This window comes from Cyprinus carpio, chromosome A4 (genome assembly GCF_018340385.1).
Source record: "Cyprinus carpio isolate SPL01 chromosome A4, ASM1834038v1, whole genome shotgun sequence".
Taxonomy (NCBI): Eukaryota; Metazoa; Chordata; class Actinopteri; order Cypriniformes; family Cyprinidae; genus Cyprinus; species Cyprinus carpio.
Window position 1 is genome coordinate 2,176,707 of NC_056575.1, and position 25,305 is coordinate 2,202,011.

Consider the following 25,305-nt stretch of genomic DNA (forward strand, 5'->3'; position numbering starts at 1 on the left):
TATTATAAAATGAAGTTAAAATGAATCATTTGAGTGGTCAAATTTAATAACAAGCAACTTAAACTCAACGGTGCCGCCTGGTGGAGCAACTGAATCATTACATCCACCTACTGACAAACCCATCATAAAACTGATGCTTAAATTACAACCTTAACTAATAAGCTTGAACAGAATGAGACAGACCAAGGCTTGCACATTTTACCAATTTATTTTTCATGAATATACATCCACGTACAGTTATTGAGTACATTAGTATTTTGTAGCATGGCATTTTGCTTTGACAACAGCTGCTGAGGGGAACCAGAAAGACCCCTGCTGCTTCAACCGCTCAGACACAACTAACTGAGTGACGACCCGAACGCCCTGCTCCACACTCGAGCACAGACACGGGACACTGCGGTGTTTGGGATTCTGGGTGAAAATATTGCTCTATCTGCTTCAGACCTGCTGGGCTGCGCTACGAGTGAGAGGAGACGAAGACCTTCCTCTGAACGAACACACACACACACACACAGTAAGACACACCCCTTCACAGTGATAGGCCTGCCAAACACCACAAACATCACAAAGGGCCGAGCTCAGAAACCAGCCAATCAGAGACTAACTAAACTGGCTCCTCCAATCAGGTTCTCATGTTCAAAGTCTAATCCTCCAATGAGGTCGCTTGGATTGTTGTAAGTGCATTCCGGGATGCGCGGAGCAGAGAACCCACCTGAAGAACGGCAAGCCAGGTGAAAGTTAAGCATTGGTCGAATCGACGGGGGGGAAAATAAAACGCTACAGATACATGACACAAATACAAAGTGCTCACAGAAAAGAAACGAGTCATGCAGCGGAGCGTGGACTGAATGGATGTGGAATGTACATCAGTCACCACCAAGCTTTAAACAGCCTCCGAAACCAAAAAGTGTGAGGTTTTTGTGGAATGTTAACCGAATGAACGAGCACCTGTCGCTCGGGAATACTCCTGTAAACCGTCTTTCCACAGCTGTTGTCTAAGAGCAATACAAAAGACTTGACGAGAACCCAACTAGTTTAGCGGTGAAGAAACGAGTGTCATGCTTCGAGGGGTTTTCTGCATTCTAACTATTTTTACAGAGGAAAGGGGAAAACGCAAGAAACCGGTCTAGTAAAATACTATGCGTCATGAGCCACGGCTCTCGATAGAGTTGTTTTTTTCTTCTTTTTTTTGTAACAAAAATCTTGAAACCCTTTATTTTTCATTTAATTTCTACCAAGAAAAATACAAAACATTGTAAGGCGGTAAGTAACTATGTTTGTTTGAAGCCGTTACAGTGTAGGGGATCCTGAAGGTGGCGGCGACACCATCACTGCTGTTTGCACTCCTCTGGAGGCTTGGCATCCTTCTGTAAAACACCAAGAGGACGACGTGAACACAATGCATTTCGATCGTAAAAACAGCTCTGGCTCTGTACACATTTCAGCCAATCAGATCACACAGCCACAAATTAAGGGTTGTAGGGCCCTATGATTTCTGTGATGAAGTGTAATTTACAGTATAACTTCACAAGCATTTTACCTTTTGATAAAACCATCACATCACACCTTTGACCAGCGCTTCTCAAAGTTACAGTGGTGGACAAACTACACAAATCAAGTACTTGAGTAAAAATACATATAACCCTAATAAAATATTACTCCTGTAAAAGTACAAAGTACTCCTTTACGAGTTTACTCTAGTAAAACATCACAAGAATACACAAGTAACATGAAAAGGAGATTTCCATTTGATGTTTTAGTTTTTTTTTAATAAATATTTTAACTACTATGTAAAGGGAATACTGCTGTAAAAAAAAAAAAACTTATTTGTTTAAAGTGTTTGCAAACCAAACGTTATCGCACTTTTAAAATAAGTGCGAAATACAGTACTTTTGAATTCATTATTGAACTTTGCACATAATGTTTAATCTCATGATTTTTCTGTAATTAATCACATTTTAATCGCCGCCCAGCACTCATTTCTAATGTACGCAAGTATTAAAAGTACTGTTTATTTTGTAATTTTAACACTTTTGTATGATATTTTCTACTGCTCAAAATACCTGGCCTATTAGATGTATTAAAATATGAGGTTATGATACTTCATGTGTGCAAACAAGTTTATATATATATACACTATATCTATCTATCTATCTGCATTCTAGCATTTCATGCAGTGGGCTTAAACCGCAGATTTAGTTCACAAACAACTGACAGTCGTGACCTAAATATGATTTTCATTTACAATAAATCGGCATTATTAACTTCTTTTTTGCGCCATCATGTTTTAAGAAATTTAGTTGAGTAAAAAGTACGATATTATGCTTTGGAATGTAGCGAAATACTCTGATAAAGTACAGATACTTGAAAAATGAACTTAAGTACGGAAACAAAGACAAAATACTTCATCACCATCCACCACTGCAAAGTTATTATAATATAATTATTAAAACTTCAAGGAATAATTCATGTTTTAATTTGAATAAGTAAACCTTACATGCAGCATAAACTTAAAATTATTAAATTGTTAATGTTTTACACCTTAATTTGATTACCGACCCTTTTGATCAATTAGTATTACATAAAACCAGATATCTCAATTATTTCTGAAGAGATAAAACATTTCATAGGGTATTTAAAAAAATAATAATAATTTGAGGTCAAATAAAAATGAATTTCATAAGGCACAAAAATGTAATTCACTGAACTTGAATTGTTGTTAAATTGTATAAATTTCATGATTGCAATTACATTTTAATTACTAAAAAGAAAAAAAAAGTTAATTTAATTGCTATTTAGCTTAACCATTAAAACAAAACACAGAACAAATTAAATTAATTAATAAAAACACACATGGATTTCATAAGGCACTAAAATATTTGTTAAACTTAAATTGCATAAGTTTCATGATTTCAAATAATCAGAACTGCATTTTAATTACTTAATAAATTAAAGTGCATTTGAGAAACAAAACAGGATTTCATAAGGCCCTATAAAGTAATTTGTTAAACTTAAGAAAATGAAGAAAACTAACTATTCATGACTTTTGATTATCAAACTTAAATTTTATAAGTTTGATAGTTAACTCTACATACTTTTTGATTACTAAAATATAATTTAACAATTAAAACGTAATCCAAAAAAAATTCAAACTGTAGATATACTGTACACAAAATGTACTTGTTAAAAGATACGGACTCATAAGGCGCTAGGAATAGCACAGCAATGACTGACACTGCATGGTCTTTCCACCGTCAGCGTGAAAAGACTCAGGGGAACAAGTCAAACTGGGGTTTAATTCGGAGAGCAAACCGGATGCTTCAACATACAGAAACAATACAGATGCTAATGGCAACTCACGATGTTAAAGAGGAAAACAAGCACAAGAGCGGGGCGTGTTAGTGGTCAGTATGGGGAATGATGGGAAGGGATTCAAACGCAACAGGAGGGTCACATTAATTCATGAGCGTTACCTACCAGGGCAGGGTTACTACAGACATCACCTACACCTAGTGAGGAGAAATTTAGAGAGGAACTCAACTTTAGAGAGGTGCTTGAAACGTTAACATGTTAATCATGTCGTCACTTAAAAAGTTAATATTTCCCTGCTCTAATCCGGTTTGATTAGTCAAGTGCATGCTTTCAGAAACGATGAGACTTGCTTCATGCTGAAGAAAGATGATAAACTTGCAGTAATGCTTCAATCTCATACAGAACAGCGATTTGGTTGAACAATGAAGTGTTTTGGATTATATTTTCAAATCAAGTCAAGGAGGTAAAGCTGCATGAATAATCAAAATTGCGACGTGTTTAAATTAAATATGTGCTGAACGTTTCAGAGTGAAGAGTTTTAAAATGAAGAATGTAAGACTTACTTAAAATAAAAAAAAAATATTAGTATTGAAACTTACAGTTTGGGTAATTTTTAATTTTACAGTGAAATTACAATAGTATTTATTATTATTATTGCTTAAAACACTAAATTGATTAAATTTGCAGTGAAACTACAAGTGTTCATTTAATTTTACATTGATTTTATTAAAAATAACAATTAAATGAACAAAGTCTCTTGTAATGTCACTAAAATTAAAATGAATATTTTCAAAGGAACAAAATATTACTATAGTAATAAAATAATTTCAGATTTTTTTTATTTTACACTGAAATATTACAATAGCAACACTGCATTTAATTTTTAAATTTATTATTTTTAAACAAATTATGAAAAAAAATTACGATTCTAATCTCACTGTAAAATTAAAATTGAGTATACGTAAAAGTAAAATAAATATATTAATAAAATATGCAAAAACAAGATATTACTACTGCAACATTTCATTGTCAAATTAAATTGAGCATTTAATACGGATGTAACTATTAACCACGAGCCGGTCAAAAATCAATTCAAATGTGTGACGATTCAAATCGGTTGAGATGCTAAACAAATCGCGATACAACTGGAGCAGAAAATTAATTAACTTTATGATTAATACAGTCTGCATTCGGCAGAGGAAATTTTGTTTGGAATAATTTATCATGCAGGTAATTTATTGCTAACAAGGCAAGAGAGTCATTCATGCACCATTAATGTGACCAGACAGAATTAAGAAAAAATAAGGTTTTAAATATTATATGAATGTATCTCTGATGGGAACTGACTGTCTTTAGAAAAGTTAACGCGGCATTTTCTTTTCATCTCGCTTCTGAACAATGCATATTAAAGTAGTGTTCATAAAGCAGCGCTAGTTTGTTTACAGCAGCAACCCAAGAAACGCTGTATCATTGCAGTTCATAAGCGCCACCTGCTGTCCGGGAGTGAATCTGTGTCTGCGTTTTTATTCAGATGTGTTTTTGCTTTAAATTTAGATTAAAAACTACTCATGCTGCATGTATGCTAAATCTTTGTTTGGATCATGATTAAAATGCAGTGGTTGCCTCAAACAAAGCCTTAGTTTGTTCATATTAAGAGATTTCTTTCATTTGTGTAAATTGTTTGGGGTTTGTTTTAAAATTTAAATTTAGTTTTGTCATATTTCAATTTCACAAAGAAACGTGCAGCAATAGCCTAATAAAACTACTTTTCATTTACTGTTTAATGTCTTCAATCTCATTTTGTTTAAAAAAAAAAATCGTGAGAAAATAGAATCATGAAATAAAAACAGTGAGTTGAGTGAATCATTACATCTCTAGCATTTAAGAAATAATACTTCTGAAACGCAATTTTTTTTTAACAGTGTAATATCGCAAGTAATATTTTGTTTGTTCATTTAATTTCTAACAATATTATCGTCATTATTACTATTACATAACCATACTGATATAGACACAATTGTGCATTTTAAGCACTAATGCATTACTTGACTATGCTCAGATTCAGAGAAAAATGGGAAAAGGAGGGGGGAAATTGACCAGCATTTGGCAGCGTATATTCAGTGCTGTCACTTTAGATGCGGAAGTTCAAGAGCGGAGGAACAAAAATAACCACAGAACTGAACTGTAGTATTTATAACTCACGGTTAAAGGTCTGATGTTCACAGAGATGCTGCAAACACTGCGTCATTTATCTACTCGGCAAAATAAGATCTGTCCTCGTTCAGATTTCTCTCTCGAATGCACCAAAGATGACAGTAAATAAAGCAGAAGTTAATAAATCCTAAAGAATATGTTTTTTTGCCAGGAGAATCAGCGTTTGAGGGCGAGCGAGGCAGAGATGCATGAGTGGAGGTGATGGTATGTATTCTGTATGTTGAGATCTCAGTACCAGCACCAGTGGACGTCTGGACTCTTACCTTGGGCTCATAGTCTGGATCGTTCTCCTCGTCAGCCTCCTCTTCACCCTCCTGCCAATTACAAACATGTTCGTTTACAATCATTCAGAGGAATAACGCTGATAAAAACAGACAAACAGAAGATGACTAACCTCGTCATCCGCTTCCTCACCCTCCTCATCATACTAAAAGAAATACACAATAGAAACACAGCGATCAGACGTTTGGAAATAAAGCATCGCTTTACTTGACAGAGGACGCGTGTCGTTCACTCACGTCATCGTCGTCGTCTTCGATGGCCTCGCCGGTGAAGTACAGCACCGCTCTGGGCACGATGCGCTCGCGGATGAAGTGACCGATCTCAAAGTCTGCTGCTAACACGGCCTCCGAGTCCTCGTCCTGTACACACAGCAAAAACAAACCATCAGACGCTCATCTACAAACATGAGACGTCACAGTTACTAACCAAAATATCAGGTTATTCACCAAGCGGATATAGAGTCACGCACAGGGCCTAAAAACAACACTCACCAAGCACCAAATGAGAAAAAAAAATAAAAAAATAAAGTGTATGAAACAGTGTTACTTGCCAGTTGGCTGGTAACTTCTTATTAATCATAATGCATGAGAACACGATATGGTTTAGCACGATTATCAAAATTAACTTGTATAACGCAACACGAGCCAAACTTGTTATGAGAATAGAAATCTGTTCCAAAATCAAAGCTCTATGGTTTAACGTTTGAAAGCCAAAGAAAAAAAAAACATCAGCATTGTAATTTTACAAAAAGAAATAATAATAATAATAATAATAATAATATTTATATTAATTGTATAAATTCAAATAAATAATATTAGTGATTTTTTAAAGACTTACTTAATAATAAATATAACTATTAATGATAATAAAAATGGCAATGTTTGCCCAATTTGTTTTTTGTTTTAGGTCCTTTTCATGCATATCCAAATTTAAGATTAAAGTGACAAAACGTTCATGAAGTTTTGGCCTGAAATAAAATAAGTTACTCACCATTTCGCCGCCTTCTGGAACTGTAATGAAAAGACAGCTTATGATCAGCAAATGCTATTCTTTGATTAACTATTATTATAATGATGTAAACATGTCAACAAACTGTCGTATGGATGATAATCAGTGACGTGGTAGGTTTGAGGGTTTTCTACCTTCAGGTGGAGAGAAGAAATTGAAGAATGAATCATTGGGGACCGTCTTTGTGACCGTCCTTACTGTGCCACGTCCCTTATGCTTCTGTTTCTTCTTAATGGTTTTCAATGTGACATTCTTGCCCTTAACCCAGTCGATCGCGCACCTAAAAACACAGAGAGTCAGTCTCCAATGTAACAAATGTCATAAAAGCTAACGGGAAGAGAGAAAGCCAGAAGCTGAGCCATACCCTGTGCAGCCCATGATCTCTGGCCCGTCGAAAGAGAAGGGGTCCGACTCGTCTGGCTCAGACCTCATTTTGTAGGTCTTTGTCAAGACTGTGTTTGTGAAGAAATCATTGGGCTCAAAGTGGAACTCTAAAGTGAAACTCTGAAAAGAGACCAGACTGTGAGTAAACTGTGAGATTAAGACATCAGACAGGAGACTTAGACACCAGACATATCAGACTCACCATTGGCTGGCCTGCATCTGAGAACTTGACTTTAATGTCTTGCAAGTGCTTAAGGATCGGTTCATCATGTTCCTGGACAGGAAAAACAAAATAAATGAAATCCTGTGAAATGTGTCAAACAGCTTGTGAGCCACAAATACAAAAATGAGTGGCTAACTGCAGTAAAACGTTCAGATGCATACAAAATTGTGTCAAATTGCCAGTCTTTGCAAGTATCCAGTTAAACACAGTCAGTTTTGGAACGTTAAGTAGTTGAAAAAGAAAACATGTTGTGTAACAGTACATTGGGTGCGTGGATGAAATCTTTTCACGTACCGCTGTCCAATATTCCTGCTGCTGTCTGTCATGTTAATCAAAGAAAGAAAACTACCTTCTGCTCTTGACTGAATACGTTTAATAACTTTAATGGTAAGCATTCATTTGTATTTAATTTTTACAATAAAGACTACAGAAATTAAATTTGATAATTTACATTTGATTACTTTAATTTCTGTAGTAATTCTTACCTGAATAAAAACTTACTTAACCCGAAAAACTTAGTTTCATAGCTCTCTTTAATCCATTGCATTTATTTGTGCAGTTGTTTGCATTTTTTTTATTTGTCTTATTTTATTACTGACTTTTCTTTTACTGAAAATAAAACTCTACATTGGAAAAAAAAACATTTTGTATATGCTGTCAATTATAGTTATTAGAAAAAAAAAAAATCGGAATCGGCAAAAATCGGTATCAGCAGATCACAAAAAAAAAATAAAATAAATATTCACAATCGGCCAAGAAAATTGCAATCGCTGCATCTCTAATTAAAATTACATACATGCTATATTTTTTATATATATAGTAAGTTTGATATTTGGCCCTGTGTAAGTTTGGACATATTGGTTCTAAAGAAAATTATATTTATCAAAAAAATGTAAGTGACATTAAACAGCCCAGCTTTCATTTCCCAGTCAAATGGTGATAATTAAATTACACATTAAATTCTGAGTGAAAATGAACAAAAGTTGCATAATTAAATTTAGATGCAAATAGCTTCACTACGCCTGTATCTTCAGCTAAAAAAGGATGCAAGGGACACTTCTGAACCACAAGATGGCAGCAAGAACACTTTGCAAAGAGAAATCTCATGCTGTAAATAAGCATGATGCATGACCTGCTTTTGAACACCACTACACTCCCAATCGTTCCCTCCGCCCGCGTTTGCACGTGGGCCAGGCCCAATCGTTTGGCCGTTTGCCCTTGCTGCCTGACCTGCTTTTGAACATTTACACTCTGAGAGGTGCGACGTCACTCCCAATCGTTCCCTCGTGCGCCCGTGTTTGGCCGTTTTCTCCCTACCTGCAACATTTCGCTGAGAAGGTCGACATTCTTGAAAACTGTGAGCACTTTCTTCTCTTCCTCCACTTTGGCCTTTTCCTTCATTTCCTCCTGGTGAAGACAAAGACCAAGATACTGAGTCAAGCTATGACTGAACACCGTATATTATGTAATGCTATATAAATGAAGTGGTATTTGAAGAGCATGCAGGTATGGATCACCTGTACCTGCTTACTTACTGTCAGCTCTTCCTCTTCATCTTGTTTCCACTCACACTCTTCATCTGTGGGTTCGTATGCTGCTCTCACGATTTCACTCCGCTGGAGAGAGTTTTTAACATTAATTTGAGGCATTTTAAAAAGTTAAAACTAAACTACTTAAATACAGTGATTTAAACTATTTCATTATTTTAATCAACTTCTTCAACAGACTCACTGAAAACCAGCTGAATCATTCGGTCTAAGCAGGGTTTTGTCATTAGCAAAAAAAGATTTTTAATTTATATTACTAAGTAAAAATACACATTAACAAAATGACTTGGAAACCATTAATTAAAATTAGATACATAAAAAAAGTAATGAACATTAGTTAAAAAATTAATAGTATTAATACTTATTTTTTTTAAATAAAGCATTTTACTTTAAAAAAATATATATATATATATATATATATATATAAAGAAATTTATCAAAACCTCAAAGAAAAACTAAAGAAAAATAAATGTTGCCTTAGCAACTAACTTAAAATAAGTTGAAGTACTAAAAACAAAAATGCATGCATATATATAATATATATATATATATATATATATATAAAATACACATTTATATATATATACACATATATAAATAATATATATATAAATAATATATATATATATATATATATATATATATATATATATATATATATATATATATACATATACATATACACATACACACACACACACATATACACACACACGGTTGGTTTCCGTACTTCAACTAACTATATATATACACATGCCTTTTTGGTTTTTAGTACAGATGTTTTTCCAAAGAACTTGTAAATGTCTATTAGACACATGAAAAAGAACATACAAATACCAGGTTCCCATTACTTCTCCCTTTGCACTGACCAATTTAAAACCTGCTTACACGTCGCAGGACAGGGCAGCTCGCTTCTTCTGAACATGCAAAAATGTACATTCCTTATTTATTATTACTACATTTGACTGCCTCTGTCAACACATACTGTATTTTGAAGCAGCTAAATTCTCAAAACTGTTTTCATTGATATTTTTCTGTTGTCAGACAACAGAATGAATATGAAACAGTGACTGACCCATTAAGACCATTAATAACCAGCTCTCCCTTCCAAGACGATAATCTGCACAAAAATCCTGATTTATAAATCGAGCCGTCGTCTGATTAAATCTAATGGGCTATGCATAATTAAAAATTTGTTGCCCGGCGCTTTTCTGAGAAAAAAAAAAATAGTCGATAAAGGGGTGTGAAAAGTCGCTTAATCTAGCGATAAAGTTGCTAACACTGTGCATCTCCATTTCTCCTAATAAGAGCTAAGCCATGGGTCAAACAGAAAATGTGCACTGCGTTAATCATGCAATAATAAAATTAGTGCCGTTAAACTGAATATGCGTTAACACGTTAATTTTGACAGCCCTAATATATTATAAGTGCTCAGTTCTTGGCCAGAACAAACTGCAACATGGACTAGACTTTATGCTGACACAAAAATACAGCAAACTTGTTTTAAGTTTTATTTTGAAGTAACCCAACTTTTAATTGAGCCTCTCACTGTTCCACTGGGCGCGCGAGCGAGAGCTACAAGAGAGGATACAGCTACAGCTCAGGTTTTAGTTTCTGTAAGACATCTCTCTGGCTGCAGTTTGTCTCTATTGTCCTTGATTGACCACTTGGTGTTTGCTGCAGTTGGAAACACTGAAGGAGCAGGTCAATACAACCGCTTTAACATACTGTACCGTCATCTTAAACCACACCTTTACAAAGAACAACCCCACTGTTTTTCTCTTCTGGAGGAAGAAGAAAAGCATCAGTCTTTAAATCTCACCTTGTCGAAGAGGGGCTGATACAAAGCGGCGTATTTTCGCTCCAGTTCGTGCACTTCTTCGTAGAACTTTGCTTCGATGTGGGCGCATTTGACCTGGAGGTTCTTAAGGGCATTAACGCGTCTCTTCACCACCTTCGGTAAGCTGCGCAGACACCACAAACAACGTCACACGGTGCAAAAGACACACTGCTGATGATTCACGAATGACTCAGGATCATCGTTTTGTATGGAGTGAGTAAAAAGAGACGATTGACATTTGGTTGACACCTTGCAGAAGGAATCAGGGAACAGGACTGGGCCAAATTTAGAAACATTTAATTCTGTGTTGGCAAAGTAGGGAAATTAGATGCAGCCAATGAGAAACAAAGGAGCTATTTGAAGTTGTGCTCTGCGTGGGCACGTACCTCTCCATGTACCCCGAGGGAGATCCCACGAGCCCGTCCAACCTCTCCTGCAGCGCCGCAAGAATCTGAGGGTTCTGCATCATCTGCATCGTCAGCTGACGTGCTAAAACCAGAGCGAACACAACCATCACCTGACAGTCACAGCAGGAAACCATTACAAATCACACTCAGCATCACAGAAGTACCCAAGCATGACAAAAGGCGGAGACGGATATCTATATAAATCCAAACTACTTAAATCACGCCAGTAAAGTACTTTTATGTACAGAAGTAAAAGAAAAGAAATAGCCAATATAAAAACGAAAATAATGTGCTAATAATAAAAAAAAAAAAATATATATAAATATAAAAAAGGAAATAATTCCAAAGAAATTATAAAAGGCTTAAATGTAAAAAAAAATAATAAATAATAAATCAAAATAAATAAATAACATTCCTCAACCCTGTAACGTGTCTCTCAGATCTAGGCCACCTCCTTTATCAAGGGTCAAAAAAGATGCCATTTTCATCCCAAAAATAAACCGCAGCAAACAAAGGCGAGGTCAGCGTGCCTGAAGCAATCTTTAAAGAGCGAGTGCACATCTAATACTCGAGGTTCTGCCCAACGCTTCGGTCCGGCTGCTAAACACAGCCGAGGTCACTGAGGTTACGGACTGATCCTGTTACCCAACAGGAAAAGTGCCAGTGCAAACGTGTGCATTGTCTTTTCCTAATGACAGTCAGCACTACGAATCCATGACAGACGGAGTTTAGTTTTCCTCCACAGCGGCCTAGTGAAGAAAACCAGAGCAAAAAGACTCCAGACAGTAAAAACACACTGTAAACTCACTGATGGAGGGAGTGCTGGGAAATCTGATTCATTTTAACCAATCAGTTTGTTTCAAGGAACTTCCTAAAAGAAATTTGAGTCTTCAGTGATCAAACAGCTTTAGTGATCAAACACTGCTGTTTCAACGCCGTTTTTGATTAAGCTTTATGGTTTCAAGAATCAGAAATCACTGCAACCTATGATGATTTTACGTGCCATTTTTCCCATTTCTTGTACATTTAATTTTTTTTTGTTAATTCTGTAATGAAGTTCAGTACTATTTTACATTAAGTAGAAGATTTTCATTCATATAACATGCGATTCCCTTGTTAATAGCAACAACTACTGGTCAACCTCATTAGTTATACCTTTACTGTTGTCTTCCCCAGTTTCCTCTTCCTCCACCTCTTCAACATCCTCCATATCTGCTGGGTCCATTTCAGCCTGGTCTTTACTGCAGACACACACACATTTAGAGATTAAATATTCACCCAACCAGCTCTTAATTGTGCTTCCATTCTCTTTTATTAATGTTAACACAACTTTCTTCTAAATAATCTTCTGAGGAGTCAGCATTTCCTTCTTTGAAGATAAGAGCTTGGCACAGAAAACAACTTTCTCTTAGACTGTTTATCATGCATTAAATCTTTTATCTACAGCGTTAAAAGTTGTACATCCACTGACAAATTTACACTGCAAAGGTGGCACAGAAGCGCTTCAGAAATGGCATTAAGGTGTCTATACACAGACAGTTTAATGCTGCTCGGAGGTGGCTTAAATGCATTCACACAGCAGTTACATGTATACTCTGATACTAGGGGCTGAGCTGGGTCAAAGCAGGCATAATTTAGTATGGCTTCTCAACACTAAACTGCGAGCAGGCACAGAGCAGCTTGAACTTGACTGTATAAAAACACCCCAGTTGTCATTTTGGCTGAAAATGCAGATGCATGTGAAACAGCATCACATCTACGGCGCTCTTAAAAGACAGGAAGTTCCTGTGGTGAGCAACAGGTGTATTGCACATGTCACAGAAGTGTCAAATGAGTGAACGCCGGGCTGTAGAGTTGCAAACATGTGTTTGGCATAGCATAGATGCTTGGGATGACACACAGAGCGTGAAAGCATGCAGACAATGTGTTGCAGGCCCTAGGTCATCTCTCACAGGGAGGAAAGAGGTTAGGATCGGATTGGGGTCTTTAGAGGAGTTCACTGGTCATGTGACGGCTAATCAAAAAAACAGCGAAAAGGGGTGTTTATGCACCATTTCCAGCACAAACAACAGGCATAAAGTGATTTTAGCTGGGAACATGGAGGGCTGCCAATCCAATAAGCTGTCAAACTGGGAAATCAGATGATTTTACTGACAACAGTCAGAAATAAAAGCTATTTAATAGGCAAACAAGCACTTACTTGTCAAGATCTGCCATGTTGTTTCAACGTTTTGTTTCCTAGAGGGAAAAACAGAAAGGAAAGTGTTCATTATGTTCAACAGCCTCAAGCTAAATCCGGTCGATGATGGTCTCGCTGGTCAGGTGACAGTATTGGGAGGATTCAGGCGGCCAATATGTCAAAAGCTTAACTATTTAGATGCAGAAGCATCCAGATGTGTCAAAACGTCCGATCAGATCTGATTTGATGGTGCAAATGCATTGAAACACATGCACGCTGCCATTCTCGTGACAAAGAACTTCAGCGGTAGAAATTCAACCCCTGGGGTTTAACGGGATAGATTAGCTATAAAAAAATCTTCAGCTCTGAATCTGACGGGATCCATTTGTCAGGACCCGACCTGCATACGAGCCAACTCCAACGCACAGTCAGATCAAACCCGGGCTCAGACGCCCACATCCAGTCCTCCAGCGGGAAGAGCAAGCGGCTTCATTCATTCACCAGCTGATTGCTACAGACAGAACGTTCTCAGCCTACTCTGCTCTTCGCCTGTAGATCAATAACATGAAGACCTGACACCATCCATCCATTCTTGACAGATTTGAAGGTTAATCTCTTCCTCTTTCTGTCTGCATCAAGATCAGACAACTGAAACCTGTCAATACGAGACATACGAGATTTTCCAAAACCACGGCAGCATCAGATCATCTTATTTCACAACAAGACGTCACAACACCGGGACAAAGTTCCTGGCACATTTCCTCTAGACTCTGATTAACCATTTTTTAATCAGCAAGCCTTTAAACCTTACAATATCTAGCTGACCTGGGAGCAAAGGTTCAATGCACTTGTTAAAACCTTTTAATGCTTCCCAAACCTTATGACAAACACATTTCCAAGACTCCACCATGAATCATTCCAGTCAGTTGTGACTTTTTCATGCAAAGATTGCACTCGATTGCAATCTCAGGTCTGCAGTGTAGACTAGACATGCATGACTTTTCAATATCACTGTGATACCACACAAAAAAAAATGTTTTGATTATGCCTTTCCAACACAGAAATGACGAAGTTAAAACAAAAATCCTGAAATTACTAACAATACATCAACAACTACTCAAATTATTATTATATTTTCTTTTAAATATATATATTTTGTTTATTATTTATACAAGTCAGAAATATTTAATATAAATATAAAAGGGATGAAATATGGTAATACTGGCTGACTTCCATTAACGTACACAGCCTTGTTCTATTCAACAAGAGCCTCTTGCAAACCACCAGCCACATTTCATACAGGTGTGACAATTTAAACCTCAAACTAACCAACTCTACCCAGGCATTGCTACAGCTACTATCTAAAACAGCTGTTTAACTCTTAAACTGGGTTAATGATCCTGGATGTGATCCACGGGTCAGTGCAGTGGTCTATTCCCACCAGGCCACCGCACCACGTGTCTCCTCCACAGACCCACCGGCTAACTGTTTATTCCCGAGTCCTCAGAAGTGCCTCCCTTGTCCTCAGCCCAGAACCACCGGCTAACCGTTAGCAGCTTATCAGGAAAAAACGGCACGCTAAACTGAGTTTAAACTAGCATCAGATCATTTGATCCTAATCATGCTCAAACATGGGCCATATTTACGTCTCCACATATCAGATTCTCACTAAAACCGACTGATTAGTTAAATAAACCAGTTTTATTTCCATTTTTCCGACAACGTGAGACAAGAAAAAAAAAAATAATTAACGTAACGTTACCCGCCAGATCAGACCAACGATCATCATCCTGACAACACGAAGAAATACGCCCGTTTAAAACTATTGTAACCCATCAACCAAACGTCTAAACGTTAAACTCCCAGTTTGTTTTGTCTGTTTAACGGCTAAACCTGATTTTACTCGATATTTAAAAAACGAACAGCCATTTTCATCTCCATCATGGAGGAGTCCGTCTCAATGGCTGAGCGGTTAGCTCGCGAGCTAACTCAAACATCACATTCTGACGTCTCGTTTAGTGTTAAATCTCGACTTAAGTACTTGTTTATCTTCTGGTGTGCACAAAAAGAGGTTTATAAGCAGTCCCTCGGCGGTATGTGCTCTTACCGAGAGCCCGATGTGCAGAGGTCCGTCTGAGGCGGTGCTGCTGCGCAGTGAACAGCGCGAGTCTCCCGCTCTGATGGCGCTAAAAGGGAAAGAGATCCCGCCGCGTGCGCTCATATACATCTGGCGTCAGCACGTAACACAAGGTCGCGCTTTCACTAATCCTACTACGGCGTAGGCGGAGCTTATGAATATTAATTACGCACCGCGCTGTTCGGGCTATTCTAATTGGTTAGCGTCTTGCACGTTAGCTAATTAATATTTATGAGCGAAGCCTTGGTCATAGTAGGATCCGGAAATGTGCCACCAGGACGAAAACACGTGCAAAGGGAGGGGCTGCCGGAAATCGTTTAGGGGGAATGTCATTGTTTTAGAAGAAGGCAGGGGTGGAAGTTCCCGCCAAAGAGTTTGCCACGAAATATTTTAAAACTAAATCTATCTATCTATCTATCTATCTATCTATGTCTGTCTGACAAAACAAACTTGGGAGCATTTTGTTAAAATAAATTATTTCCTATAATTTCTGGGTATGCAATGTGTTAAAGCATTCCTGAGCGCTATCAAATTTGTAAGAATATAAATAGAGTCATTGTTCTGTGCGCTTAGAAGAAAAGAAAAAAGACTGGAATGCCAGAAAACTGCTCGGCTTAGAGATGTAGGTTACTTTGCACTGATTTCCGTCAGAGAGTGCAGTATTAAACTGTGAATATTAATAACCCTTGATCTCTTGATATCACATGTTATCAGAAGGTTCTGGCAGTGTTTCTATAAAACCAAAAATTTCTGACTTGTTCTCATTGAGCCTCAGCAGTTTCTGACACTCATCTATTGTTGCTCTCTTTATGAAAGAAAAACAAAAAGAAGTGGAGAAGAAAAAACTAAAGGCAAAGGAAAGAAAAGCTGAGTTTGTAGGCATCTTTAAATATTATAAAGGCTTTGAGGAAAGAGCCTCACTCCAAGCAGTTAATGATGAGAGAAATGCATGAAGTCTATAAACTGAATATACTTGGGGAATGAAAGCGTGTCGCCCCCTCCCTCTGTAACTTATTGTTCCTCTGTAACTATCATCTAGCCCTGAGACTTCATCCCTGCCCACTCGATATCCTGCTGACAGTAAGAGGAGCTGACGTATAGATGCCCTCCGTTTTTAAAAAATTAATGCCTTGACAGAGACACAGTTGACGCGTCAGCGGCTGTATCTGTGTAACACACTCACACTGTAACTGTGAGGTGTTCACCCAAACACACAGTTCATAGACATACAGGTGCAAAACACCTGATCAGTGTGAGCAAAACAGGCCTTCATGATTTAGATCTAATTAGTACTGTTTGCGAAGGCTTATACTTCAGGTTACTTAAAAATGCTGTTACTTAAAGTTAATAAAATATGAATAAAGCATGAATAAAATATAAAAACAATAACACATTTTTTAAATAATTTTTATGTACATAATTATTTTATTTTAGGTAGTTGCCAAAAAATATAATTTTCATACTTTAACGATGTACTAAAATAAATAAAACTACTGAAATAAACATGAACAAAAACTGTAAAAACATACTGTACTTAAATCAAAAAAATAATACAAATGAAAAAAAAAATACTAAAACTAAAAAAAATACTTAAAATAGAAAAAAATAAAACTAATTCAAACCACAGCACTGTAATGTTTTCTTCAGAAATTTTAACAATGTTTTTTTTATCATTTATTATAATAGTGGTGTAATATAATAAAAATTTTGAATTTTTTTTTTTTTGAGAGAATTTTTGATTTTTGTGTGTGTATAATATTTTATAAAAAGAGTTTTATAAAATAACAAATAAAATACAACCGACTCAGAAGAAGCCTTGTGTTTGATTTGTCAGTAATAATAATAATAATAATTTTTATTTAAATAGTGCCTTTCCAACACCCAAGGTACAGAGACAAATAAGGAACAAATCCAAAAAAACATCACAGCACAATACACATACCAAGGGCTGATAATAATAATAATAATAAAAATATACAGATGTTACACGGTCCTCAGTGCAACATAATCCATGCAGCGGTGCAGGACATTCACCGAGCGCCCACTGCAAAAACACCCCCTCCTCAAACATTTCCAGGGGATTTTAATGCACCTCAGGTGGGAGGTGTGGAAACATCACACCTTTGTGTATCTGCACGTCTGCAAAGAAGCAGAATGAGGAAGATGGCATGTGTTCAAATGTCGACCGCCCTCTGAAGAAGAGCTAGAGTGTGAACAGGATTCCCCCGCCAGACGGGATGATGGGATAATCTTAGAGCATTTGGAGGACTGGCGGAGTGGTACTGCACCGTCCCCATAGCAACACGCCTGGCCGAGATTAGGAAATATGACATCACTGTCACAGGAGCTCATGAGAGCCAATCAGTGAAGCTAAAATATTGTTATTTTGAGATATCAAACCTTTTGCATGTCAAATGCATTTTCTGTATTTCTCGCTTTGGATGTACAACCAAAATATAACACACAGAGCAGCATCTTGTCTACTGTGGATGTGCTGTAAAAAATACAAAGAGGGCAAGGGTTTCTTTAGTGACAGGAGCACGCAAACATGGGCATTTGTTGGATCAGCCTTTAAAAAAATTAAAATAAAAAACATAAAACAAAATAATGAGCGTTAAAGAATAAGTTACCTCAGAACACACATAGGCATTAGTTGGACCAGCCTAAAGTAAATTAAAGCAAAGTAAATGAGCATTCAGGTGCTATAATAAAATAAAATAAAATAAATATATATAATAAGCATTCAAATGCTATAATAAATTTAAATAAAATAAAAATAAATATTTCAAGTGCTAAAATAAATTAACGCAACAAATAAAATAATTAAATATAAATTAAATTAAAATAAAATAGAAAAATAGAGTAACAAATTAAAAAAATATATATATAACAAATAAAATAAAACAACAAATAAATTAAAAATATAAATAATGAGCATTAAAGCAAGTTACCTGAGAACACACAAGGGAATTCGCTAGACCATAATATTAAAATAATACATTTAAATAAAAAATAAAATAAATAAAATAACAAATGGCATTCAAGTGCTATAAAATAAATTAAAATAAATATAAATAATGAGCTTTCAATTGGTAAAATAAATCAAAACAACAAATAAAATAAAAATAAAACAGAGAATGAAATATTTCAGTATGTTGCTTGGAATAAAAATAGATTTTATTATACATTTTGCGGTCTGATGGTATAGCTATGACATCGGCTTTCGCAGGGGCTAATTGGTTCATGCTAACTAGCCAAACCTTGATTTCTGAAGTGGAGAGGTGAAGTTCAGTGTCCGGTAAACAGACGCTGGCTGATAGTTTTTGCAGGTGGAGTTCAGTGTGGGCTGCATGGAGCAGAAGAGTGGTGTGGGTGCAGCACAGATGAGGGCTCGGGTGGGGGTTTTTGCACTCTCACACACTTCTCGCTCCGGCTGCAGGTAGGAGTCGGGTCTACCACACCACAGAAACTGACCTCCTATGCACACTTATTGACTTCCTTCCTCTATATACGTCTAAAAACGCTTAACAAACACAGATCTGTTTGATGAAGCAGCTCAGCAGCCGTATAAAGGGTTCTCTCATGAAGACTGGCCTCAAAATAGCTGTCAGCATCAGCATGATAGAGCAGTTTCAGCCCTGCATCACCATTCAAAGAGTGCTTTACACCACAGTCTTTTCTGTTTGCCATGAATAATACATTTAGCCCAGAGTCTGCAAAGTCCATATGCCACATAAATCAACACATTTCAGTGGTGTTAATTATGGACTAGTGTGTTACGTGCTATAAATGGACAAATAGTTGTTTTCTGCACAGCATGTTAATGTAACAGTGCACTTGGATGGCTTGTGAAGAATATCATGAATCAATAAATCTCAGCTGGTTTTGTTTCAGAAACTAGTTTTTAGGTTAGACGTCAAGTGGCAACACAAACATACCAGATTCTTTTCAAACAAGTAAACAAAAAAACATCTTAAAACAAGCTATTTATTAATAGCCTATGTCTGCTTGGGTGAAGTTTTAGGTTTCGAAGATGATGTGATTTTGAGTAGGCCTATTTTTCATTTTGGGATGCTTTTACTTTACTACTCTTCAATTTACTTTTTACGGTTTACAAAAACGGCTTTTTAAATTTTTTGAAAAATCGTTTCCTCGTTATTTTCACCTGAAGAACTGGCGACTCCGTAACTCGTGAGCGAATCATTCTTATGAGCCGATTCTTTTCGACAAACCTGTTCGATCGATTCATTCGCGAATTGGACTGATCCGAAACACGACACAAAGAGCTTGAATATTATAGGACCATTTGACTGATGGAGCTAAACTGAGTCACTAACGTCAATTTTTTGTATTGTTTATTTGTAAATGAATAACATTTAGGTCGACTGTACTGTAAGCTGTTTGTGAACAAAAATATATGGCTGATGAATTATTTTGAGAAGGAGGAAGGAGCATAGGATATAAAAGTGCAAGAGAATAAACGAAATTAACCTATGAATGTCTTACTTATCTGGTAAAAAAAAACAATAAAAAACTTATGAGCCGAATCTTTTCTGGATCGGTTCACACAATTTTTATTAGCGAATTTGACTGATCCGCAGCTGTAGTCGAGTCAACAACTTACTGATTCAGTGATCCATTCGGAGTGAGTCACTGAATTGATTTGGTCTGATTGAAAATTAGCCGAGAATCGGCAGAAACACGACGCAAAACACTTGATTATTCGGAAGATTTGACTGATGGAGCTAAAATGAGTTACTAATATCAAATTTTAGTATTGTAAATATAAATCATATAGGTTGACTGTACTGTACGGTGAACTAAATCTGAGGTATTGATGGGTATTTAGAATAGAAGGAGCGAGCATATTGGCTATACAATTGCAAGAAAATTAGCGAAATTAACAAATGAATCGTTTCCTCATTTTTATACTGAAGAATTTGCGCGTAACGCGATGTCCGATTCGCGAACAAATCATTTTTATAAGCCGATTATTTTCGACGAACCTGTTCGATCGATTCAAACAATGCACTGAGCGATTCATTCGCGTATCGAGTCAACAACTCACTGATTCAGTGATCAGTTCGGAGTGAGTCGCTGAATAGATTTTCATTGAAACCGAGAACCGGTCAATGAACAGGTCGCAAAGCAGTTTAATATTCGGATGATTTGATTATTAACGGAGCTAAAACGTAAGTTCCTAAAGTCAAATTTTAGTTTTGTTTATTGTGAATGAAAAACATATTTAGGTTGATTGTACTATTAAGCCTAGTTGTTTATGAACTAAAACAAAATAAACAAAATTAGACTATGAATGGCTTACCTAGGTCTAATATCAAATGTTAAAAAATAGAGTACACTAGCATATATGAATTCAAAGACACCAACTAAATACAACAGAACAAGCAAGATTTGCTCTTGACTGAATCAACAGGCCGTAAGAGCTCGAACACACTGAAGAATAGATGCATTCACATTCAGAGTTTCTTTTTTGTTTTAGGTGGGCAGAATGTGCAATATTGTGCGTTTCATGATCCGAGCTGGAGATTCGCTCTCTCTCTTGCCAGCCAGAACCTGTTTCTTCTCTCTTTATTTCTTTGTGTCTTTCTGGCTCACCCACTCTCTCTCTATTCCTAAGCAAAAGGCGGGGGAGAGACGAATGTGAAGTGACACAGGAGAATGCTTAGCTCTCCTTCGACTGAAGAGCCGACGGTCCAGCAGAGAAATGAACAAACCAGGCTCACAAGTTCACAAACACTCGTTCGGTCACAATGAAGCCCAGCATGCAACTCAAAGAGAGAGAGAGATTCACAACTGATCCACAAGACCAGGAAAGCATAATCATTTGACATTTTTGGATCCAAAAGAAGACTTGAGTAAATTTTCGTCATGTTGAAATATAAATGTGAACACGCTCGCCCATGTAAAACTTGCCGTCATGAGGCAATGAGGATTTTAGAGCAATTTAGTAAAACGCTGGAAATGACACGAGGCTGACAGGCCTGACTCAGGATGACTGCATCAAAAGTGCTTCACATAAACACTATTAAATGGAGCAAATGGACGAAGGAACCACATCCTGCTCGATTCAACCTGGACCGTAAAGAGTACGAAAGCACAGCTAATAATGACCTCATTTAGCAACTCATCTGCTATTTATAACCATCACAAGAGCCCAGCGCTGTGAAAGCACTCAGCACGAGTATGTTTGATAGTCAGGGGCTGAAGCAGATGCGTCCGTGCACACATTGCGTGGCGGTCAGACGCGCGCTATTGTGTCAGACGTCTGTGCTAATGCTGTTTAAATCCCAGAGCTGAAAGAGAGCTCGGCCACAGCACTTCTTTTATCTGCTGCGATTCCAGCGAGGATAAAAGCTCTGCTGAGGACAGCACAAACGCTGCAGAGCTCGCCGTCACCCGCTTTAGGACGGCTGGAGCCATTCCTGGTTTTTTAAGAGGTGTGTGTGTGTGGGAGGATCCACCTGCTAAAGTGCGTTCAGTGTCAGATAAATGAAAAGAAACAGAAAAGCACAAACTTGATGACCTGAACCTCTATCGGTGCAGATTGAGAGAAATGTCAGCAGGTTTGTTCTGATCACAAATAGCTAGAAAAACAGTGATAATAGTGCAATTAACCCTATGAAGGCTGACATATGAAGTGATAGTCAGAATTTTTTTTTTTTTTGAATGGAACATCTTATTGAATATATAAATAATACAAATTTAAATATACATATATATAAAAAATGCATATGTGTTTTTGTTGAGCACTTACAGGCTTTTATGGCTATCAGAATATGGAGGGGAAAAAAGACTCAAACTGAGCAAAAACATGTAATTTGGTACAGATGCTGAAATTCATATGGCCAAAACGTGATGGAATTCTGATGCATGTATTGTAAATCAATGAGATCTTTATTAACAGTATAGTAGATCATTTCATAAAATGCAATAAATATCAGTCGTCACTTTATATCTCCAATAATATGTCTTATTAAGGTGAGATTTAATTGATCCAAACATATAATGCAATGCAATGGTGATTGAGAGATGAACAAATAAATGTTCTCCAAAAGATTTGAGATGTTCTGGAGGCTTGTGAAGATCAACAGTGAAAGTAAAGCTTCTGGAAACAAACGCTCCTCTAAATAACCTGATGACAAAATGATTGATGGAGAATCAAGTAAAGCTGAGCTGCTTCAGTCCAGTAAGTGTTCATCTAGGAAATAGAATAACAATATTCTTATGTTCACTTTATATAAATAAGATTTGACCGCAAAAAGACAAGTAAAGCACGAGCTGAAGGCGGACGTTGTTAACACTAAAAGCCCTTTTACTTGCTAAATAAGTCTAAACTATCAATCAGAAGGCATGTAGCAGATTGTGTACAACAGGTTTTTTTTTTTAAGCATAATTTTGATCTGAAAGATCAACGGTGCAATAACATGCATCATGCATCAAAAGGACGGGAAATATCTCAAATAAAAAGCAAAAGTGTGTGAAGCAAAGTGTTTTGTGCTGGTGAGAGCATGTGAGAGGATGTAGTTTGTGTGTGGTTATGGTTAGTGATTATATAACAGCTTTAAGAGGTGTTGGAGAATCCCTCCCTATCGGGTGCAATGATCAGATCTGAAAGAGCAACGAGATGCTTATATGCATAAAATGTCTGGTTTTATTTGAAACCCAAATGAGATTATCAGATGAAACCTTTTTGTATTCCAAATAAATATACATCCAATTGCTCATGTTATGTAAAGCACAGGAGCTGCGTGTGTGATGAGGTGATTACATAATAACGCGGCTGCATCGCTCTCAGCAGCTCTTCAAGTCTCTGTGCATCCTGCAGCATCAGACAAAGCGTCTCGGGATGCTGGCGGAGACGGTATCTTAGCAACGCTGGCATCCGAGGACAATGAGGCGAGCGCTCCGAATACGGACCTGAAGGAAACCCACTTATTCGACTAAAGCAAAAGATCCAGAGATGAGAGTCTCTCACCTCGTTGTTAATAACGGAGTAAAGACTTTCAGCTCTGAGGAATCTGCATTCAGTGCTCTTCTTCTTCATATTTCTGTCAGCCTGATAAAGCAAACACAGTGCTTTTGCATCAAGCCACAATCATAGCCGGTTCTGAGCAACTGCTGTATCCACCTAACAACACCCTAGCAACCACTCAGATCACCATAGCAACCACCTAGCAAGGCTTTAATACCCTTCAAACTTCAAATCGCACTTCAAAGGTGGCCAAATAACCTTGTAGATCACCTCCCTGGTTTTCACAGAAAACACCAGCATCGTTCAGCATTCAGCTCTAAACCTGGACCCTCTTCAACTGTCCTTGTGTAAACACTGAACATGATTCACTCTCTGCTCGTTTAGAAAAGGCCACTAGATGAGCAACACTTACAGCTCAGAACATTTCTAACCCACTAATCATTCTTTTGATTATTCATGAGTCAAATTACAAAAATTGGCCATGTTAACCACAGTTTCACTCAAAAACTGTAAATAGGCCTACAACAAAGAGCTGTTTGCTAAAACAAGCAGAATATTGCTCAATTTAATGATTCATTAATGATTCAAACAAACCTCTTTGTTAATACTAAACAAATAATTGCATACATTTTAATATATTTAATAAAGAAAAACAATACATCTATAGAGACTTTTTTATTTAATTGGACTTGTAAGAAACATCAACCATATATATATATATGCTGTCACATTAATCACATCCAAAATAAAAGTGTGTGTTTACATAATATATATGCATGTAGGCCTTAAGAAACAAGCATTTATACATAGAAATATATACTGTATATATTATGTAAACAAACTTTTATTTTGGATGTGATTAATAGATTTGATAACACACACACACACACACACACACATTTATATATGTAACATTTCACAAATTCTGTTTGTTTTTTCTCCGTAATTTTGAGTTTTTATTTCACTATCTGGACATTTCTATTAAGAATTGCTACCTCTTTTATCTTTTTTTTTTTATCCTGTGGCGGAAATAAGTCATAAAGGGGCTAAAACTTCTTAAAAACTAGACTATTTTTTTTTTTTTTTATTGACAAACACACTCAACACTAAAACTTTATCCAAAATTAAAGTGAAAACACAAAATCGAAAAGTAAAATTGAATTCAAAATATCTCCCGAGACTATAATAAATAATACTAAAATTACACTGCAACTACAGCAACAAGAGCACCATAGCTTCAGTGTATAAGCTGGTGTTTATCATGGTTATTTATTGTAAAGGACTTTAAAATGTCAATGTACTTAAAATCTAATTATGATGAACTTGTAATGCAAAGGCTACTACAAAACAACAGTACTGCGGTCTTCTTTAATCATGATGTCTTGATGCTCTGGGTACTTCTGGAGCTGCCCAGATGTGCAGATGGTGAGACACAATCTCGTGCACTAGCGATCCAGAGGACACGCGCGCGTGCATGTGAACTCACCAGGTTTGTGACGTCACCCCGACGGCAGGCCCACCGCTGCTCCGGAAGCTGCTGTCCCAGCATGCATCTGCTGACGGCTCCAAACAAGACTCCACCAACAGCCAGTGCAAATAAAACCAGACTAGTGCTGTTTAACCGTTTAACTACAGCAGGCTGCATGCAATCAGGTCAACCTACTAACATGCCAAAAACAACTAAATCTGACTTCATCGACCAAAATATTAAGATTTTAATAGTTTTAATATATTTGTTTTTTTTTAAATTGTAAATTGTACTTATTTACTCCACTACTG

The 25,305-nt window shown here is 36.7% G+C and overlaps 1 protein-coding gene across 3 annotated transcripts; it reads right to left on the reverse strand.

Annotated features, from left to right (window-relative positions):
* Window positions 1–192: 192 nt before the first annotated feature.
* Window positions 193–15,648, reverse strand: LOC109080925 (nucleosome assembly protein 1-like 1). Of its 3 annotated transcripts, XM_042738004.1 has the most exons (16): window positions 15,504–15,648; window positions 13,418–13,455; window positions 12,373–12,458; window positions 11,197–11,299; window positions 10,793–10,934; window positions 8,947–9,039; window positions 8,741–8,830; window positions 7,403–7,474; window positions 7,181–7,320; window positions 6,951–7,096; window positions 6,799–6,818; window positions 6,045–6,167; window positions 5,921–5,953; window positions 5,790–5,840; window positions 3,478–3,509; window positions 193–1,367 (listed from the first exon to the last, which is right to left on the reverse strand). In XM_042738004.1, exons 2-15 carry the CDS (start codon window positions 13,432–13,434, stop codon window positions 3,504–3,506), a joined length of 1,122 nt encoding a protein of 373 aa, XP_042593938.1. In that variant the 5' UTR covers window positions 13,435–13,455; window positions 15,504–15,648; the 3' UTR covers window positions 193–1,367; window positions 3,478–3,503. The 3 variants fall into 3 exon arrangements, with proteins under 3 accessions (XP_042593938.1, XP_042593931.1, XP_042593926.1); XM_042737997.1 differs by lacking the exon at window positions 3,478–3,509 and having other exon boundaries at window positions 8,959–9,039; window positions 15,504–15,647; XM_042737992.1 differs by lacking the exon at window positions 3,478–3,509 and having other exon boundaries at window positions 15,504–15,647.
* Between the last annotated feature and the right edge of the window lie 9,657 nt (window positions 15,649–25,305).